Below are 21361 nucleotides of genomic sequence, written 5' to 3' on the forward strand. Positions count from 1 at the left end.
GATACTGATCTTTGGCAGTTTTCAGCATCACACTTTCATGAGCAGTTTTTTGTTTTGTTCATGGTCTCTTCTAAACTGGTCTAGTTCCGTGTTTATTTGTGAAACCCAGTGTTATCATCTGGGGTCATCAGCAGAGATTTTCATTGACCAAATGGTAGTTACTGCTATAAAGATACACAGGAAAGAAAGGGTCCTGTCGCGAGCCGTTGCCAAAATGTTCCTTTGAAGAAAAATCGACCTTTGGCTTTACAGAATGGGGCACAAGTAGGTTTACAGTTGTATGCGAAACAGAGTTTATTCTTGTATTATTTGTTTATAGATTATTCTATTATTTTCCATACAGACAACTGTAAACCTGCTTTTGCTCCACCCTGTATTTTTATTTTTATTTATTTTTTAACTATTTATTTTTTAGAGAGAGGGGAAGAGAGGGAGAAAAGAAGGGAGAGAAACATCGACGTGTGAGAGAGATACCGATCAGTTGCCTGTTGCACGCACCCCAAACCAGGGACCTGGCCTGCAACCCAGGCACGTGCCTTTACTGGGAATTGAACCTGTGACCCTTCAGTTTGCGGGACGATGCCCAACCCACCAAGCTACACCAGTCAGGGTGGTTTTTATTTTTCCTAAAAATATTTTTATTATGAAGTATTTCTTTCCTTTTTATAATTTAATCTTTATTGTATTTTTTCTATTACCATTCAGTCTCCTATACCCCCTCTCATGAAGCACTTCACATAGACAAGTATAAGGCATATTATTACACACATCGAGATAATTCACATATGTCAAATCTTAAAATTATGACATTGGGCCTTTTTTTTTTTTAAAGAAATTAAATTTCTTACGTTGTTGAGATTGCCTGGGATAAAACCTTCCCTTCCTTCCCATAGATAACTGTGAATTGGATTACTTTTCTCATTCGTTTTAGTATTTCCGTTACATATTTGTGTATCCATATGCCATTATCGTTTCATTTTGTAGGGTTATACATTTTATATTGAAGATAGCATACTGTAGTTTTTATTCATCAGCTTTTTTCCTTTCATTATTTTTAGATTTATCTATGTTTACACACATGGCATTAGTTCATTCATTTCTGCTATATAGTATTCCATATGTGAGAAAATCCAGTTTTTATTTTTTATTTTTTAAAGATTTTACTTATTTATTTTTAGAGAGGGGGGAAGGAAGGAATAAAGGGAGGGAGAGAAACATCAGTGTGTGGTTGCCTGTTGTGCGCCCCCAACCAGGGACCCAGCCCGCAACCCAGGCCTGTGCCCTGAGTGGGAATCGAATTGGTGACCCTTTGGCTCGCAGGCCGGCGCTCAGTCCATGGAGCCACACCTGCCAGGGCCACAGTTTTAAAAATCTTCTCTGGTTGAATATTTAGGTTGTTTTAAATTTTTGCTTTTATAGATTATGTTGCTAAAAGCATTCTTAAAACATGGTGTAAAAGTGAAATTTCTGCATTTTGGCTCTTGGCCTTTTTGAAACCCTTGCTGGCGTCCCCACGTCACTCTCGTGGTGAGTTAAGTCAGTTGCTCTCTCGCCAGCAGTGCAGCCCTCAGTTCTTGGGTCTTAAGTTTCGGCCAAAATGGTGGCTGTGCTAGTTGTTTCTCATTTGTATTTTGCTCGTTACTAGTGAGTTTGAGCATCTTTTCATATGCTTATGGGCCTTAGGGTTTTTGGTTTATCTGTGTCCTTTGCCCATTGTTGTATTAGATTTTTAAAATTTTACTGATTTTATGATTTCTTTATATACATTTTAAGATTTTATTTATTTTTAGAGGGGAAGGGAGGGAGAAAGAGAAGGAGAGAAACATCAGTGTGTGAGAGAGACATTGATCAGCTGCCTCCCACATGTGCCCCCCCTGCCCCCCACACCTGGGGGCCTGGCCCGCAACCCAGGCATGTGCCCTGACTGGGAATTGACCTGGTGACCCTTTGGTTCGCAGGTTGGCACTCAATCCACTGAGCCATGCTAGCCAGGGCTCTCTCTATATTCTTAAAAATCAATAAGATACTTATTTTTATTATAAAAGTACTTACATTCATTATAGAAAACATAGAAAGGCATGAAGAAGAAAATCTCATAAACTTCGCATGTAGAGATAATTATTTGTTAACAGTATGTTTTATTGCAGTGTGTTATCTTTGTGTGTCTTTAGGTGTCAGAGTATACCAACACAGAACCCAGCTGCACATTTAAAGGGTTGTTCCTCATGACCAAGTAGGATTTTACCTCCGAATGCTAGGCTGGTGCAGCATAAGAAAGTCCATGTGAAACATTACGTTAACAGAATGGAGGGCAAAAACCTACTTGATCATCTCAGTTGATGCAGAAAAAGCATTTGACAAAATTGAACACCTTTTCATGATAAAACACTCAGTGAGCTAGCAATAGACAGGGACTTCATGAATATGATTAAGGGTATTTGTGAAAAACCCACGGCTCACATCATACAGTTATGTATCACTTAATGATTAGGACATGTTCTGAGAAGGGCGTTGTTAGGGGACCTTGTCGTTGTGGGAACGTCATAGAGAGCGCTGATGCAGCCCAGGTGGCGAAGCCTGCTGCCCACGTGGGCTGTGCGGGCCGGCCGACTGCTCCGGGGTCTCACAAGCCTGTGCAGCACGTTACTGTGCTGAGCACTGCAGGCAGCTTTAACACAGTGGTGTTTGTGTATCTAAGCAGGGAAGTTCTAGTAAGAATACATAAACCAGTAACAGTAATTATTACTGTTACCAAGTATTATGTATTGAACCCAATTTTATGTGCGGTACTTTCATACTGACTGGCAGTGCAGTGAGTTTGTTTGCACCATTATTACCACAAGCATGTGAGTAACGCTTTGCACCACAGCGTCACAACTGCTAGGACTTTACTAGGTAACAGGGAATTTTCAGCTCTGTTATAATCTTACGGGGCCACCGTATGTATGTTCTGTTTTTGACTGAAACATAGTTATGTGGTACAGGGCTATGTTAATTAGTGACAGACTGAAAGCTTTCCCCTTAAGATTGGAAATAAGATATGGTTGCCACTTTCACTGCTGATATCCAACATTGTGTTGGAAGTTCTAGCCAGGGCAGTTTGGTGAGAAGAAGTAAAAAGCCGTCGAATTTAAAGAGAAGTAAAACTATCTGTTTTTGCAGATGACTCTATATTCTCTGTGTAGAAAACCCTAAAAAACCCACAAGAAAACTATTAGCACTAACAAATGCATTCAGTATGCTTGGAGAGGACAGGATCAACACACCGAAATCAGCTGTATTCCTGTGCACGAGCAGTGGACAGTTTGCAGAGGAGATTAGCATCAGAAACAAAATACTTAGGAGTAGATTTAACCAAGGAGGTGTAAGATTTTTGTACTAAAAACTACAAACCACTTTTGAAAGGAATTAAATGACCAAAATAAATGAGAAGGCACCAGTATTGCTTAAACCGTCTAAGATTTAATATTGTTAATCTATGGATTGCCAATACAATCCCCATCAAAATCCCAGTGGCTTTTTGGGTAGAAATTGAAAAACTGATTCTAAAATGCACATGGTATTGCAAGGTGCCCGAAATAGTCAAAAACATATTTGAAAAAAAGAACAAAGTGGGAGGACTCATACTTTCTGATTTCACAGCTTACTTCAAACCACAGTAATCAAAACTGTGGCATCAGGGTGGACATACAGATCAGCAGGGCCGCACTGGAAGTCCAGAGAGAAAACCCAGTTGCCCCACGCTGCTGAGCTGCTTTCCAGAAGCTGCGTGGGAGCTGTTGCTGCCGTAGCAGCAGTGCTTGACCATTTTTGCCTGTTCTGTATTTTTACTTTTGAAATTTATTTAGTTTTTGACTGAATCACATGGTGTAAAAATCAAAATTTACAGTATCGTGTACAATAGAAAATCTCTTCCGTTTTGCTCCTCAGCCACCTGTCCCCCTTCCCCAAGGCAGCCACTGCCCACCGCTCCTTGTGTGTTTTTCTAAGTAAACGTTACGTAGTTCCTCCCTTTTCTGCACGGGACGGCGTACACTAAGCGTTCTTTTGCACTCCAGCTTCGAGTGTTTTTATTGTAAAAATTTTCTGCATGTTTGGAAAAAATTCTTCCATTATTTTAGTTAATATTTCTTTCTCCAGTGCAGTGCAGAATTATCAGATGTTTGTATTTATATTTCTTTAGGTTTTTTGTTCTTGTCTTTGCCAATTTTTCTTCTGGATATTAATCTTTTTCTTGTTTTATACTATTTATATGAGCCAACCTGAACCTGTTTTCTAAATTTTTAAATTGTACATAATTTTATTTGTGATTTATTTTTAAATACAGAAGCTACTTTTTATATAGTGCAGTATACCAGCTTTTATCTTTTGTGATTATTCCTCCAAAAATTTTTAGCTATTTTTACATATATTTAATAATTTCTTTGTATTTTTTCTTACATGATTTTCTACATTTCTTAAGAGACTAAGTGGGCCAGAAAAGCTTTTTGATAATTAGGGAGACTCATTGAACGTGGGTGCAGCTGTTTGTATCTGGTCTTTGCCAGTGGTGCAGACACTCAAGCAACACTGTCTCGGGAACTTGGAGCTGGCATTCCTCTTGGCACTGCCTACTCCGTGTGAGTGTCTTCCAGCACGGAAAAGTGGAATTAATTGCCGGTGATCAGAGAAACTGAACCACCCCAAGGTATATCACCTTTATCGATACCGACTGGTTGGTTGGTGATGCCACAAAGAATCAAGTTGCAGTGAACTCTACAGCATGCTGTATGATGTCAGACGCTTGATTGGACATAGTTTTGATGGTGGTATTGTCTGATTCAACGTGAAGCATTGGCCCTTCATGGTGTCCAAGGAGAATACAGGGAAGAGAGTAGAAGTTCTCCAGGAGAAGAGGTGTCGTGTGTGGTTTTGACACAGATGAAGGAAACTGCAGATGCCTGCCTTGGGGAGATTGTTACCCATGCTGTGGTCACAGCAGCTGCTTATTTCATTCATTGACCCTTGATGTCAGGCTCCCAAAGCACTGGAACTGTTGCTACTCTCAGTATACTTGGAATTACCTATGAACCAGCTGCTGCTGTTACTGACTTACGTCTTAGGGAAGAGGAAGGAGCTAAAAGAAATGTGCTGATATTTGACTTGGGAGGTGGCACTTAGTAGAGAAGACTTTGACGACTGAATGGTCAACCATTTTGTTGCAGAATTCAAGCAGGCATAAGGAGGACATCACTTAGCGCGAGAAGGCTGGTCGTTGCCTGCAAACTGCTTGTGAATGTGCTAAGCATACTCTCTTTCAGCACCCAGACCAGAATTGAGATTGATTTGCTCAGTGAAAGAATCGACTTCTATACCTCTGTCAGCCATGGCCCTTTTGGAGAATTGAATACTGACCCTTTTTGTGGCATCCTGGACCCTGGAGAGAAAGCCATTTGGGATGCCAAGCTCTACAAGTCCCAAGTCCAAGATACTGTCCCAGTGGGTGGTTTACTCATGTCTCCAAGATTCAGAAACTCCTGCAGGACTTCTTCGATGGGAAAGAGTTGGTAAGGGTATCAACCCTGACACGCCGTTGCTTATGGTGCAGCTGTCCAGGCAGCCATCCTTTTTGGAGACAAATTCAAAAACATTCAAGATTTGCTGCTAGTGGGTGGCAGTCCTCTTTCCCTTGGTATTAAGACTGCTGGTGGAGTCACGGCTGTCCTCATCAAGCGCAATGCTACCATTTCTGCCAGGCAGACACAGACCTTCACAGTCTACTCTGACAGCCAGCCTGGGGTGCTCATTCAGGTTTAGGACGGTGAGCGTGCAATGACCAAGGATAACAGCCTGCTTGGTAAGTGCGAATCACAGGCATACCTCCTGCACCTTGTGTTTCTTAGATCGAAGTCACTTTTGACTTCTCCATTGTGGAGAAGAGTATGGGAAAAGAGAACAAGATTACCATCACTAATAACAAGGGCCACTGGAGCAAGGAAGGCGTTGAGCGCGTGGTTCAGGGAGCTGAGAAATAGAGCTGAGGTTGAGAAGCAGCGGGAAAGGGGCCTTCCAAGAGTTTTCTTGAATCCTGTGCGTTCAGCGTGAAGCAGCTATTGAAGAAGAACAACTTAAAGGCAAGAACAATGATGAGGTCCAACAGGAGAGTCTTCACAAGTGCAACGAAGTCTACTGGCTTAATAACCAGACTGTAGAGAAGGAAGAATTTGAACATCAGCAGAAAGAGCTGCAAAAAGTCTGCACCCCTGTCATTACCAAGCTGTTCCAGAGTGCAGGAGGCATGCCAGGAGGAATGCTCCCTGATGGTGGAGCCCCCCTCCATGTGGGGTGCCTCTTGGGCCCACCATCGAAGAGGTCGATTAAGCCAACCTTGAACATAGATTTGACATTGTTCCACACAAAGTATTGAAGGACCCAAATTGGTAACAAATTCCATAGCAGTTTTAAAGGCTGAACTGCGTGTAGTAAATAACTGGGCATTCTCGATACTTGAATATGGAACATGTGCACGGGGAAGGGAAATAATGCATTTTATAAGCAGTGTATTATAAAATGGAAAATGCGGTCTTAAATAAAACTATTAAAAATTGGCACTGCCATCCCCCCCAAAGAAAAAGAGAGACAGAAAGAGAGGAGCACTTGCTATTAGTTTCCAAAACGTGATCAACAGAATAAGTAATCGAATTATTTAGAAATGTCCCATAACATTTCTAAGAAATTACTATTTATTAAGTAGCTACACTAATCATTTGGAAAAACTTAAGATTATTCAACAGATGCTGTTAGGAACTGTTGTAACAATTTGAAAAAGAATAAAGTTAGGTATGCAGGACATCTACACATCAAAACTAGTTGTGGAATGACTGAAGGAGCAGATCCTCATTGTGTTTTTATAATGGAAAAGTTTATCTTGAGGTGTAAAAGTCTGGATGCTGTAATGATGACTGGGCTGAACGTGAGGACAGGGACGTTTTCGGGCTGTCACAGGAGATCATCAGGGTCCATTTTTAGAGGCCTTCACAATGCATCATTTAGGTTTCCTGACACTTTGTAGCCTTTGTTATTTCTAAAATATGAGAGTAGGACATTGATTAAAGCCGGCAAAAGATTTATTAACGTTCTGATGTTTGTGCTGTGGATGGTCAGACCCACGCAGGGATGATTCAGATAGAGTTTTGCTTGTGTTCTCACCCATTACCGCTGTGGGGGAGGTAAATACCTCTGATAACCTAAGTAGCTTCTTGCTGCCTATCTTAAGTTTCTTGAAGTTACCTGAAATAGACATTTATCTTTAAAATAGAAGTTAATTTTGTGCTCTCTGTGTGTATGTGTGTATGTGTGCATGTACATATAAAATATAACTAAGGAAAAAGTTTTCTTAGAATTGATGCTTAAAGAAGATCTTCTAGGGTGGCTCTTTTGATGTTGCCCTTGAATATGTCTCAGTTTGAGAAGCATGACTGTATTTGCCACTTATGATTTAGGTAGTTGTTACCACATTGGTATATTTTATTTATTTGCCATCAAAGAAGATTACTTCATGTATATGTTTTTGACTAGATAATTCACGTATGTGGTTTTGAATACACATAAAACATTCAAAAGCACATACAGCGGAAAGCAGGTCTGTGAGCCACCCAGCCTCTGCCAGGCATTCTTCCTCAGGGGTGACCGCTGTTTCCGTTTCCTTGTTCCCTTCCAGGGGTGTTTACTACGTCTGTAACTGTGCATACAGTTGGACAGTGTGGGGCTTAGGGGCGCTGACCCCCCGTGCAGCCGAAAATCCACGTATAATTTTTGACTCCAAACACTTAACTACTGATAGCCTACTGTTGACCAGAGCCTTACCGATAACCCACACAGCTGGCTAGCACATATTGTGTATATATGTTACGTACTGTGTTCTTAAAGTAAGCTTGGGAAACAATGTTATTAAGAAAATATGAGGAAGAGAAAACACATGTACTGCATTTGTTGAGAAATCCACCTGTAAGTGAACCTCCGTCATTCAGCCTCTGTTGTTCAAGGGCCAACTGTGTGTCGATTCCTCTAAACACACTTACACATAAATGGTAGCATGCTCTGCACACTTCTGCATTTCACTCTTTTCACCTGAGCATCTGTTCAGGAGATCATGGCAAGTATTTGTCTGGCGTTTAATAAGTTTCAGACACTGTTTTTAGCATGTGCTGTTTCATGTAAGTGCTTGCAGCAACCCGGGAAGTAGACCCGAGCACTGTCCCCTGTTACGCAGATGGGGCACGCGGGGCCCAGGGACGCTGGGTACAGGCGCCACACGTCAGTCTCAGGCAGCCTGGCCCCTGTGGGCTTCTGACTGCCACTACGCTTTCTGTCTTCATGCGCGAGCTGACCATGTGAAGTTGCAGTTTTGTGGGTCAAAAATGGTAGACTATCAGTTTCATGTGGTTCAGCCTAATAGAGTTGCCTTGTTTGTTAAAACAACTGCAGAATTCCATGTGTGGTTGACATCGTTCTTCAGTTAGCTTCTGTTGGTTGATACTAAGCTGGTTTCCATATTTTGCTTTTACAAAATTACAATACTGCAGTTAAAGATCATCCTACTTATGTTATTTTTCACAGATGTAAAGAGCAATTGTTTCAAAGGTTATGGACATTGAAATACACTTTGAGAAATTGCTGTGCAGAGATTATAGCAGTCAGCACTTCCAGGGGCGGTGTGGGAGGGCGTGTGTAAGCCTGGGGGAGTCCTCTCTGCACCCTGTAGCTGGGTTTCTTCAGCTTATGCATACGATAGTTAGGCAGGGAGCGGTCACCTGCGTGGGGTCCTGGCATGCATAATGCAGTTAGCCCTGGCCTCCGTTTTTCCAATTTTAGAATACAGTGTTCCCTCACTTAACGCGGGTATTACGTTCTAGACCCCCCCCGCCCCGTGAAGTAGGAACCCTACATTTATTCTACACTCTTAGACCCGTGTAACTTTAACGACATACATATACAGTACCACAAAATCCCGCGATATAGTGACAAATCCGTGATGATTAAATATAATATTTTAAAAAATTCCGTGGTACAGTGAGGCTGTGATAAGTGAACTGCGATATAGCGAGGGACTACTGTATATTAATTTAGATTTTGAGACTTCACAGTCTTGCTTAATTGTGTTCCTAGAGAAATTATTCAATAATTCCATTGGTTACTCTGTGCTGAAAGGTAAGTTAATGCATTGTTTCAACCAGCTTCTTAAAAAATATAGTTTGCAATAAGTGTTTTTGAGTTGGATGTCTTCCTCTAATTTTTAGTTATTGGTTTCATCTTAAATCTTCAGTTTTGAAGTTACATGATTATGTAATTATATATCTATCAAACTCAAGTAAAAGCACTTAATTACATTAATAAATTTCTAAAATTTACCTGAACAAATTCTGTTGAATACAATTCTGAAAAAGACAGGTAATGAAAAAGGTTACTAAAACAAGAAATTCAATAATGAGATGTTTTCTACCTACTGCATGTTAATCTCTTCAAAAGAGGGATAGACATCACATGCCCACAGATTTTTGGATCAAAAGAGCAAATCAGGAATTCACAGTGGAAAACAATTCGGATATAAAATACTAGTTGGGAAAAATATTTTCAACCCATTTCTTAAGTCTCACTTCTCTCCCTGTTCCCTGAGTGTCCCTTGGCTATAGCCGCGCTCAAGTTGCCTCGTCCTCTGGGTGCCACACCGCTGCGCCTGGGCACACGCGTCCGCTAGGTTTTAGGTGTGCAGGGAGTGTTCCGGTGGGGGTGTCGCCAACACTTTCTGCGTTTAAGACTCTGGTGAAATTCTCCTTCAAATTAAATTCAAGTTGACCCCTGAACAGCGCAGGTGTTAGGGGTGCCAACCCTTGCGTGCACTCGAAAGTCTGTGTATAACTGCCGTATTTTGTAGATCACTTCTCAAGATTTTTATAATTACACTTGCTTTCCTTTTCCTAACCCTGTACACACTTTTGGCTCCCAGGCCGCCCGTTTTTCTCCTCATGTGGGGATGACGCCCCGCCATTACTGTCCAGTGCTTGACCCAGTTTCAGACGGGCTGTGGGTGCGAGTGTGGGCCAGTGACTGAGTGAGCGGGGTTTTCTTTTTCCCAGGCATTTCCCTCCTTCCTCATTGAGGTGGTTGACCCTATGTAGATTCTTATTTGGCCCTTCCCCATTCCCTTCTGAGTCCTTTCATTCTGTTAAATACTACTTGGAGCGGCTGATCCCCCCTGGTGAGCAGAAGGAGGCAGAATGGTCCTTTCCTCTTCATCATGCTACTCTTGAGGCCAGTCTCTCATTTCTGCCCTTCACTAATTAAAGGACCCTTTCCAATCAGACCTCCCTTACCAAGTTTTCTCTGTTATGATGAATGTTTAACATGTCTGCTTTGGATGTATACAGCATGTAGAATGTTTAGTATTTCCTCACAGAACCTGGCATAGTGTCAGGCATTGGTTGCCAGTGTTTGTTTATTTGAAATGTTCATTTAAAAACTTCTCCGCTCAGACCAGGTTTGGGGTCATCTCAGTATGTTGTGGAGTTATGGGTTCCCATTGATGTTAGTAATTAGATGCCGTTTCATAGACACAGCGGGAGACGGGGAGAAGCACCGTGCAGTCTTATCTATTTTATCCATTTTTTTCTTTCTTTTTAATTTTTTTTGGCAGAGAAACTTTTCCATGTCTGTAAATAGTGCCGCTGTCCTGCGATTGACAGGACGAGGAGGAGGAACAGTGGTGGGGGCTCCTAGAGGTCGAAGTTCTTCAAGAGGGCGAGGTGAGCTTCCATGTGGGAAAGTCACAATGGAGGAGGCGGTGGAGGACAGGAACACACTTCACAGATATTTTAACACTTGATTTTTAAACAATTGCTCTTTGACGTGAACTGCATATTAAACATTCTGAACATTTGTTTTCTGAACCATTGCTCTATGTATCTGCTTCACAACCCTGATTTGGAGCAGAGGAGGGTGATTCTAGCTTAGACATTTGAGTGTGAACGATTCGAGATGGTCCTGCTTAACTTGCAAATCCTCGTCCCCAGGGAGCTTTGCAGTTGGAGAACCAGAGCCGCAAAGTGCCTTGACGCTGGAGCAGCATCAAAGTCCCTCCAGGCCTTTGTGACACAGGGTTCTATATAAGGCCATGTGCCAAGGGTGTCCCCAGTCAGAGAGAGAGGATGGGGGGCGGGGGAGACTTTATAAAAACTGGCTCATCAATACTAGGGCTGATTTAGGGGGTAGAACAAAAACTAATTATACAGCGGTCATTTAAACTAAGTTTAATTTGTGTCTTTTCTTAGAAGAACAATTCTTACTTGGCTATTACTTGTTTCTTTGATACCTGCTTTGAGTTCATTGCTTTCCCGTTACGTAAGGGTATTCTTGATGTCTGTCATGTAAATATTTACTTGAGCACTTACCTCTAAGTTGGTTAAATCGCAGTCGTAGACTAAACATCCCTTTTCGTTTTATTTGAGGTGCTTTAGGAATGGCAGAATTGGGTATCTACAATGACAGAGGCCTCTGTGCCCACACATCGCACCACCCAGATTGGCATGATTATGAGTGTGGGGTATCTAAATTCTTTTTTCGTAAAAGTTGTGCCTTATGAATAGAGTAAGTTATACTGTCTTTATAGAGACTATGAAATTGTGCGTTCCTGTGAAGAGGTTTCTTTCAGCAGTCCATTCAGAATGTGGGAAAGCAGGTGTTAGGGACACTGTCAGCCAGTTACCATTACCAAGCTGCACGTGTTTTTATCCTCTGAATTTATTCACCAGTCCCTGTAATGGTGGTTTTTAACCTGGGGAGTTGTTACAGTCGTCTGTAAAGTGGGCAGGAAATACCTCTGAGAGAACACTTGGATGGTGAGATTCAGGCATCTCGGTGCTTCAGAATTCGGGAGCTTCCCAGGCCCTGAGATTTCCAGTGCACTTAGGCGCCCCTGGTCCAGGATTTGACTTGAGGTGTGCATCGTGGTGGTGCGATGGTGTTTGGACGTGGCTCTGGCCTACTGTTGGGTGTTCCTGTATTTCTCTGCGGTGGACTGGCAGCTCGGAGAGGCTGTGTGGACTCAGCTTTGTCTCCAGTGCTTTTCAGGGCAAGTCAGAGAGAGACCTTATTGATCAAGAGGTGTGGCCCGGAGGCCGGCTGTTCCATGTGCCTCAGGGACTGTCAGCTTTGTGTACTGTGAATCCCAGCCAGTCTTTTCAGTCGGGCTTAAATAAAATTCCATATCGAGAAACAAATGAGGGGCTGATAAACTTCTCCCTGCTTTCTGGTTCAAGCGTAGGGTTATCACGATAGATATCTTGATGATTTTAACATTGATGCGGAAGAACAGCTTGAAACTAGTCAGATGAATGAGCTGACTTTGTGAACAATAACCCTAACACCATTTTCCTCAGCCGTGGTTCTTTGTAGTGGCCTCATAAGACCACTGCCTGTGGTTGTATCATCTTCACTCATTATTTACCTTGTTGGTTAAATGATGACGATTGTGGCTTTTTTGTGGTTGGGGGGGGGGGGAGGGCACGAGCAGAGCTGCTCACAGTAGATGGCATCCTGGCTCTTCCCAACTTGAGGAAACTTTGATATGAAAATTGACTGACTTCCAGACTTCTAAATAGCATGAATTAGTAAAATTTAAACTAACAAATAAATGGAGGAAGAAACAACATAATTGTCATCTTTCTCTTGTATCTGGTTAAGAGGTTTAACAATAAAGCGGATCCACACAAAGGAATAGGGTGACATCTCAGATCATAGGACAGCCTTTTAAATTGAACTTTATGAAAGAGTCATCATGTCACAGTAACTTGCTCCTCCTCATTTGGGAACTACACTTACAAATGGTTATGGACCATGTGTACTTTGAAGACTGCTTCTACATTCTGCCAGCTGGAAAGCTCTAGAATCTGATTTGTTCTATGTGCTCACTTAGAAAGCTTGGGTCTCATTAGGAGGTCCAGCGCTAATGACAGTCATAACTGGCAGAAAATCTTTTATCTGTGTTTTGCTTGTTTTTCTGGCAACATGGATGCTCTTTTTCATGTTCATATGTTTTCAGAATAAAACACTTTTTCAAAGTGATATATACTTGATGGTTTTCCAGAGAAAATTGTTTTCTGAAAGGACAGGGTACTTGTTTCTTTTACTCTAAAAATCATCATTGTAGGGGTCACTCCAGTGTTGTGTGACAGTTTTTATTACGTATTTTAGGGTCTTAAATAAAACGTATACATTTCCTAAGGAGAGAGGTACTGCAACTGGGAGTTGACTCCCAGTTGACTTAAAAGTTGACACAACTAGAAGGTAAGTTTAAGATTATTAAAGGTCAGCTCTGGTCCTGCCCCACATTTTGCTGGTAAAGAAATGGATACTTGGACTGTTAAGAAGGTACACATTGTTCCTAAGATTACATACAATCCTCTCTGTTATGTTTGTATTTCCTAATAGTATGTTAAAGTGCAACTGTATTTTGAGTCAGTTCTTGAGAAATTAAAACCAAGATGTAGAAATACTGCATAGGTATTTGAAATAATTATTTAACTTAATTGTATTTAGCTCTGGAATGTCTCCATGCTTTTATTCAAGATTCAGCATCACTTTTGTTTGGGTGGTTTTACCCTGTTGGAGCATTTGAGCTAGGGATGATGGCTTAGGTTTCGTCAGGTATAAATACACCCCCAGACCCTACCTCCCGATCCCCAGCCCACCGCCACCTTCTTGCAGTTCCCAAACCTGTGTGTTGGAAACGTGGTGCATGTTATTTAGGCAGTCCTCACACTGCACAGAAAGTATAAAGCTGACTGTTCATACTGTCCTCTGTTCCCAGAGCCAGCAATCGGGTAAATATCCTGACCTGAACTACGCAGCTGTATCATTTATATAAGTGGAATCATTTTTATACGTATTTTTCTTTGGTATGCTTTTGCCATTCAACAGATTAATGTAGATTTTTAAGAAATGGTAGTATTTTCTCTTTTGTGGCTTCATAGTGTTCTAAATTGTTTTATCAGAATTTCTTTAGCCAGTCCTTTATTGATTAGGTTGTTTCTGTTTTGTTTTTTTTTAATTATAGTAAACATCTTTATATGTACGAAGTTGCATATTTGTGAGAGTATTTCTATTACAATGAATTCTAGTTAGAATCGTTGAGTCAAATGTTGATCTAACCAATTCCCTTTAGTAGCAGCCAGCTTACACTTGAACCACTAGAGCTTCTAAATCCCTGCATCCACACTTTCATCAGCTCTGTGGTTCGAATTTTGTTGTGATACTTTTCATCAAGGTTTGAGCAAAGGGGCAAGAGTGCCCTTGGCTGCTGAGGAATATCCTTTAAGGAGTTCACAAAATTGATAGTTTAGAGTTGACCCTATTAAATTATTCTTTCTCTGAGTTAGATAAATTATTTTAATACTTGTGCTTGGCTTTTGTACTTTATGTGTCTCTTCTCAAGCTCTCCAGATCTTCCATTGTTGTTGAAAATAATGTAATAAAAGGTTTAACTTGTAGTCATTGTTTAGTGATCACCTTAGAATTTCACTATTGAACCTTGTAGTAAAGAGCTTAATATTGACACTTGTTCGGGACTGTGCCTGGAACTGGGACTCTTACAGGATTCTTACACCAGTTTATTAACTTGTTTCTTTCAACCTCCTGTGGCCTAGCTACTTCAGGGCCATCACTGGTCACTCAGGTAAAGATCTGCTGGGCCTCGTTAAGTATTAACGTACACATCCTGCTTTGTAAGGAGGCAGAACTTAAAAGAATAATCTTTGGTGTTGAGTATGTGCCAAATGTTGACATCTGACTATGATTTTTTCTGTTTTTTTATTTTTTTTTATTTTATTTTCAGGCAGAGGCAGAGGTGAATGTGGTTTTTACCAAAGAAGCTTTGATGAAGTAGAGGGTGTGTTTGGTCGAGGAGGTGGCAGGGAAATGCATAGGTCACAGAGCTGGGAGGAAAGGTAACTAAAGGATCCACATTTTGGTATAAAGGTTTCTTTGTGTAAAAAACTTCTTTTCTACTTTCTGTAGAGGAGAAGTCACTTTGTGCAGTTACAAGTCTTTGTTTTTGTAAAATGCTGTTAATTATTGAATGTCAAATTCTATGTTAGAAATTTAAAATGATCTTTATTTAAAGGAAGAAGTGTTTCAGATAAATAGGTTAATACGTTAGTGCCTGCTTGCATATTTCATAGTTAATTAGATTTGCTATTTGATGAACATTCAGTAGGAAGCTTTGACTTTTTTTTGTTTGTTGCTGTTAATCAAAGCATCTTTATATCGTTGGTAACTTTATAGGAAGTCTATCAAGATGAGTAAGGACAGTTGCACAAAGATGTGTGTGCAAAGATGTCCACTGTGATGATATTTATAATATAAAATAATTGGAAACAAGCCAGACAGCTTAATATCAGCATGGTTTCTTATGTAATAGTGTATCCATACAACAGAATTCTCCATAACCATTAAAGTTAGGATGATTTTGAAAATATTTAATGATGTGGTTTGCCACATCATTAAATACTTCTAAAAACTATATGCAGCATGTATTTAAATAAACATATATCTAATTTAAAAATATATCTAATTAAAAAAATAACATTCCTGGGTCAGTAGAAGCTAGCTTTTGGTATGTGAGATGGTGGATATTTTTGTTTTCATATTTTCTGTATTTTCCAAATGTTAGGTAATAACCATTTATTTGTTCTATACTTTGAAAAAGAAAGAAATGCTATTAAAGAAAGATAGAAAGTGTGTGTCATGGTGGAAAATCTATACATTACTCTCAAGTCTTGTTTGGAACTTATTTTTTTCTAGGGGTGACAGACGTTTTGAAAAACCAGGACGAAAAGATGTAGGTAAGGCTTTCTTACTGTTTTGAAGTATTTTTACCTGGACTTCCATGAACTAGTTTTTAACAAAGCTTCCACATAAGGACACCCTTACTGAAAATTGACTCAGGTGCCTGCTCCTCTCCAGTAGATGGGGTCGTAGCGTTGTTGCATTGGGAACCCATGGTTATTTAAGGGCTCGACTGCATGAAACCAGGGCTGAGGCTTACAGCCATTAGGATTTACTTGGTTTTACTTTTCAGGTCTGTGTGTTCTCTGCAAGGCATATGTTCTTTTTTAAGACTATCTTATGAATTGAAGTTTCAAGTTAGGAACCAGACTGTTAACTTCTCTTCCAGGGTAAATAGCATTTTACAGGTGAGAAGCAATAAAGAAAATGCTAGAATGCTGGCTTTTGTATAAGAGGACACAGGCTAAAACTATGTCATTTATTTGGTCTTTTTGATGTATAATCATCTTTTCTTGTTTTTAAATGAGAGCAGTCAAAGTAAATTGTATAGTTAAGATATCCGCTAAATTAAGACAAACATAGTAAGAACAGAATTTCAGTGGTTACAGTGAATTAATCATGTTTATATTGATGATCCGTTACGATAAGACGAGCTCTCTTATTTACTAAAGGTACCTTATAAGCTGCTGTAGGTCTTAACATCTGAGAGAAAAAAATCCAGTTCATAGTAATACTGCAGTTATGAAAATTACTATACAAATTCCAAATTCCCAGAAGTACCAGGCAAGTTCTCCAGAGCATGATTCTGATAATGGTAAGCATTTCTCGAAAACTTATGTTAAATATGTAAATATTCACAGACTGATTTGCAGATTGCTCTTAAAAACTAAGTAGTTATAATGTCGCTTTTGCATCACTGTGTCCATATCAAACTCATTTTAACATATCAGTTATTTAAAGTTCTCATTTATTATCATGGCATTAGGACTATAAATAAAAAGTCATTAAATGAATGTAGCCTGAGTTTTTTAACAGACTGGGTGCATAACATTGCCAGTTCAGTGGCTTTACTCGTATTGTAGACTATTGGATGTGTACTGTCTCGGGGGATTTGTCAGGACTTCTGCTCCCGTCTTTGTTTGATTCAGTACTTTTCTCAGTGACTGCAGAGTTAATGAGGAGTTGTTGAAAGAGCACAGGGTTTGGAGTCAGAAGGTCACCAGTAGTCTAAGCTCTCAGATATTCAGGAGCTTCGTAATAAATGGAGATGATAATGCTTCACAGAATTTTTAGGATTAAATAAAAATACGTGAACTCATTTATTCACTCAGTAATTATTGAGTTCCTACTCATAGGATAGGTCTTGTGCTAAGTGCTAAATAAGTACTCCTTTTCATTGGATGACAATGTTGGAGTGTGATCAGATTTTCAAGTCATTTATGTCTAGAGGGACAGCTATAGAGAGGAACATTTGGGACTTGGGATCAGAATTAAGGTGGAACAAGAGACCAGATCTAATCAGATGGGAGTTTAACAGCAGCAGATGCGCTCTCCCGTAAAGAAACGCTAGTGTGACATATGGAGTGACCATGTGATAGAAGCCTCCTGGGGGCACAGTCCTGTGGGCTGACTCTGCTGTAGTTGGGGTTCATCACCCACGCATTTACTAGAACTCAAGTGTCCTCAGGGACTCAGGTGACAGAGATGCCCCGCGGTCTATTATGCTGTCACAGCCCTGGAGCCACACCTTGGAAGGGTCCATGCCCTGGAGGAGGCTGGTTGGGTACTGGAAGCTCTGGGGTGGGGAATGCGGGAAGGAAGTGGGTGTGTTTACACAGGAGACAGGGTTGTGGACCGGAGGGAGCGGAGAAGGGAGTTTATAGGGTCACTGCAAATACTGGCTTAGCAGTCGTGAAAAGGGGAATTTGACTTGATCTTCATGGGTCAGAAGGACAAGTTTAAGGAGGCAGATATTTGACGTAGTCTTTAGAAGATCTGATAATTAGAGTTGAAAACTACTTGGGTTACCCAGTAGTGAGTTCCCTGTCATGAGACTGGCTTGATTTTGACTGTTTGACACACAGTCACACTTTGGTGGTTTGGGCTAGGCAACTATTATAAAGTTCCTATTATCATTATTTGTCTTTCTCATATTTTTACTTGATTAATTCAGTAGGGTAATTTTCCCAGTCACTCGCTGTTAAGGATATAGGTTTTTTTCTTTGCAAGAGCAAAGAAAAGATATATTTTTGAAAAGGCATAAAATAAATTGATGTGAAGTGGTTAAGAACATTAAGAAAGTTTTTCTTACTGAACTCTCAGGGCAAGTGCTACACATGTATATTCAAATATATTGTGGTGGCTTTTATTAAATGCTTTTTGATAAGATGCTCACTTTTAGGTTATTCACTGTGCTAATGATTCTGAGCTCTTTCTTTAATCCACTTTTGTTGAAAATATTGTAGATTAAAAACATTGTTTGCAATCGTATCTTACACTCTTCAGGAGCAGCAGTAAGTACTAAACGAGTTTGTTGGGACATCGATAAATTGATCAATAGTGAGGTGTCCTGTGACAAAGTTAGGAGGATTTGAGTACTGAAGAATGATTTGTTCTTTTTTAAAATTGGAGGTGATTCTTATCATGTATTTGCCTCTTCCGTGGAGACGAAGGGGTGGGATTAGCAACATCTGGGTAAAAGTTGGGCATCACCCCTGTGAACACCCATGGGAGAATGTGGAAAGAGGCCTGTGATCATGGAGTTCCTATTCAGTGGCAGTTGATTGCTCCACAGGGAGAGAGAAGTTTGTCTTGTAGTAGTAGGATTCTGTGAGGATGAAATTAAAATATTACTAAAAAATAAATGGTTCAGATGATACCAGGAGGTTCCCAGGCCAGTGTGACACCGGTTAGTGCATTGGATGTGAAATACTTGGAAGCAGACAGGAAGCAGTTTTTGGTTGTTGGGCTGCTGCTGGCAGTTGGTAATATGGGCTTGTACGTAAATAAAACTAGGCCTTACGGTTTTTAGTGGCTGCTTGTCTTCAGTGTGCGGGCACTACCATGGTATCTGCATTGGTTTCCAGAAGCACTCCGTGCGTTAGGTCTACGGTGCCCGTCCTGGTAACGTACCCCAGGCGGCCCAGCTTAGTGAGCGGTGCGGCCAGGAGCGCAGGGCTGCTGTTGGCCTCTCAGTCATTTCCTTCCTCTTTCTCTGTGCGCTGCGTTCTCCTGAAAGGGTAATGGCCTCTTGGCAGAAAACGTAACCCCTAACGTAGGAACTGTGGTTCTTTGAAGTGAACCACGAACAGCGCTTTTGGAAGCTTTCAGCCCCCTAGACCAGTGGCATCTATCGGTTGCCTCTTGTGCTCCCCAGGCAGGGACCGAACCCCCAGCGTAGGCATGTGCCCCGATGGACATCGAGCCCGCGACCTTTCAGTCTGTGGGATGATGCTCCGAGCGGCGGAGCCGCACCAGCCAGGGTGGGCCGCAGGGGCTTTTCAAACATACAGCACCCGACTGTTCCATCAGGGGCGCTGACCCTTTCCCCCTTAGATTGTCAGACAGAAAAATGACAGCAGCCACCACCACAATAGCTGTTCGTGTGAATGAATTAAAATGGGACCTAATTTCTTGTCGGATCAGCAAAGAGCAACACGGTGGTATGCCGCGGCATGCCAGTCGTCAGTCTGTGTGCCGTGAGGTGGGGGGGCTGGGACTCGCCGCCCTGGACCAAAGCTTTTGGTCGCAGTCCTAGTTGTCTAGTTTTGAAATGGTTTAAAAATAGCACTAGCATACCAACGAGAGCTTTTGGGTGTGTGAGAGCAGGGCGCAGTCACACCTAGTTTTCAGATGCAGAGGTAATGTGTGAGTACTGTACTTGGCTGGGGCGCTGGCTGCTGCTACGGGAGGCTTTGATCCCAGACCTCGCCCACTCCGTTGCTGTGTCAGTTGGGGCGGCCTCACTTACCCGTGGCGGTGACAGAGAGCTCTCAGGAAAAAACAGACCGTGTAAATTTCAATATAACTTTTATTTTCACAGGTTAGGTGAATCTTGTTACTTTATTATAGAAATAAGAATCACTGTTGTCTATATGTGTTACAATACTTCTGGGTCGGAAAAAAATCTGTTGGTCTGGCTAGTAAGAAGATTTTCAAAAAGCAGGTTCCCAATAATTTTCTGTGTCCTCGATACTTTTGCTATTACCAGTCTTAGACAACTCCAAAATTCTTCTTAATTTCTTTTCCTTCTGATCAAAGAGGAGAAAACTGACTTGCTGCTGTGACCTGCTCTTCGCGACTGCTTGCTTTCACTCAGCTAATGTTTATTTCAAGAGATGATTCCTGCGTGGGTCATCACCAGTGGGGAGGGTTGGTCTTTCACTTTGCCCACGTAAACCTGAATACAGGAAGTTTCAAAGAAGAGCAGCCACAGATCCATTTGAAATTTGACAGGGTGATTTAGTTGGTTCTTGTTCTGTTGGAGGACAGTTGGACTTCTTTATTGAAATGAGAAGTGTACAAAGGGTAGTCCCTAAACTGTCTTAAACTGCACGTGTGAGGGAAAGGCTTCATCTTAATATATATAAAGTAAAAACTGAAGCAGAGAAAGCAGAATTTTCAGGGGATATTAGATTTGGAAAGAAATAATAGATTCATCTAGTCCAACCTCCTACTGGTGAGTAAACACTCATTTTGTGTTTATAGAAAAAACTATTTGAAGTTGGAAACAGGAATTTGGGTTTGAAAATATTTCATTGCCTAATTATTTTTTGCTTTATCTATTGGAGATTTTTTCCTTGTTGAATTACATCTAACTAAACCTTTGTATCCGTAGAAACTTAAATATATTCGCATTTATGACTTAACAGCTGTGATATTTGATTTTTAATGCTATTGAATGGATCGTAGGTAGAAAGGGAATGTCTTTACTTAGGTTGTAAGCCATTTAATGAGCAGTAGATTATACATTTTAAATTCCTATTTGGTTATTATGCGGGGCAGCTTTAATGTAGATATAATTTTGTATCTCCTTGCCAAAAGTACCACCACAGGTGCCATTTGGGCTGGAGCTTATCTTATTTTCTCTGATCACATTTGCCACAAATACATGAACATGTGTTTGGGTGTCATGCTGAAATGCTTTTGAAGTTATAAACTTATACTTTGCTGTTTTTCTTGTGAAGTAATGTTCCTAGCTGTTAAAAACTAAGGGGTATTACTCCAGTTTTGTAGTATAAAGAACCAAAGGAATGATCTTTGTTGTCATGAAAAAAATAAGTTTTAAAAGCATGTTCACTAAATATTGTGAAATCATTATCTACCTAGGGAGCTAGGTTTGAAACTGTTGGTGTGAATGAGAGATTTATGGTTAATTTTCTTAGAGTTCAGTGGTGTTAAATTTTAATGTCCATTTTACCTTCATTTTGGTATCAAACCACATCTTTATAAATTCACCAGCATTTTCTGCTGTGCTGAGAGGCACTGATTTCAGCAGCTAACCACAGATGCGGCCTGAGTGAAGCAGAATGTTATATTTCCA

At 40.8% G+C, this 21361-nt stretch overlaps 1 protein-coding gene across 2 annotated transcripts in view; it reads left to right on the forward strand.

Annotated features, from left to right (window-relative positions):
- Positions 1-21361, forward strand: part of GIGYF2 (GRB10 interacting GYF protein 2) — a 107060-nt gene that overhangs the window by 24810 nt on the left and 60889 nt on the right. For both annotated transcript variants that reach the window (XM_090285007.1, XM_090285006.1), the window contains 3 exons: positions 10673-10781; positions 14867-14978; positions 15835-15875. In XM_090285007.1, coding sequence (XP_090141133.1) covers positions 10673-10781; positions 14867-14978; positions 15835-15875 — 262 coding nt within the window. The remainder of the gene's footprint in view (positions 1-10672; positions 10782-14866; positions 14979-15834; positions 15876-21361) is intronic.

Source organism: Furipterus horrens, unplaced genomic scaffold (genome assembly GCF_987537825.1).
Source record: "Furipterus horrens unplaced genomic scaffold, mFurHor1.1.pri manual_scaffold_1, whole genome shotgun sequence".
Classification (NCBI taxonomy): Eukaryota; Metazoa; Chordata; class Mammalia; order Chiroptera; family Furipteridae; genus Furipterus; species Furipterus horrens.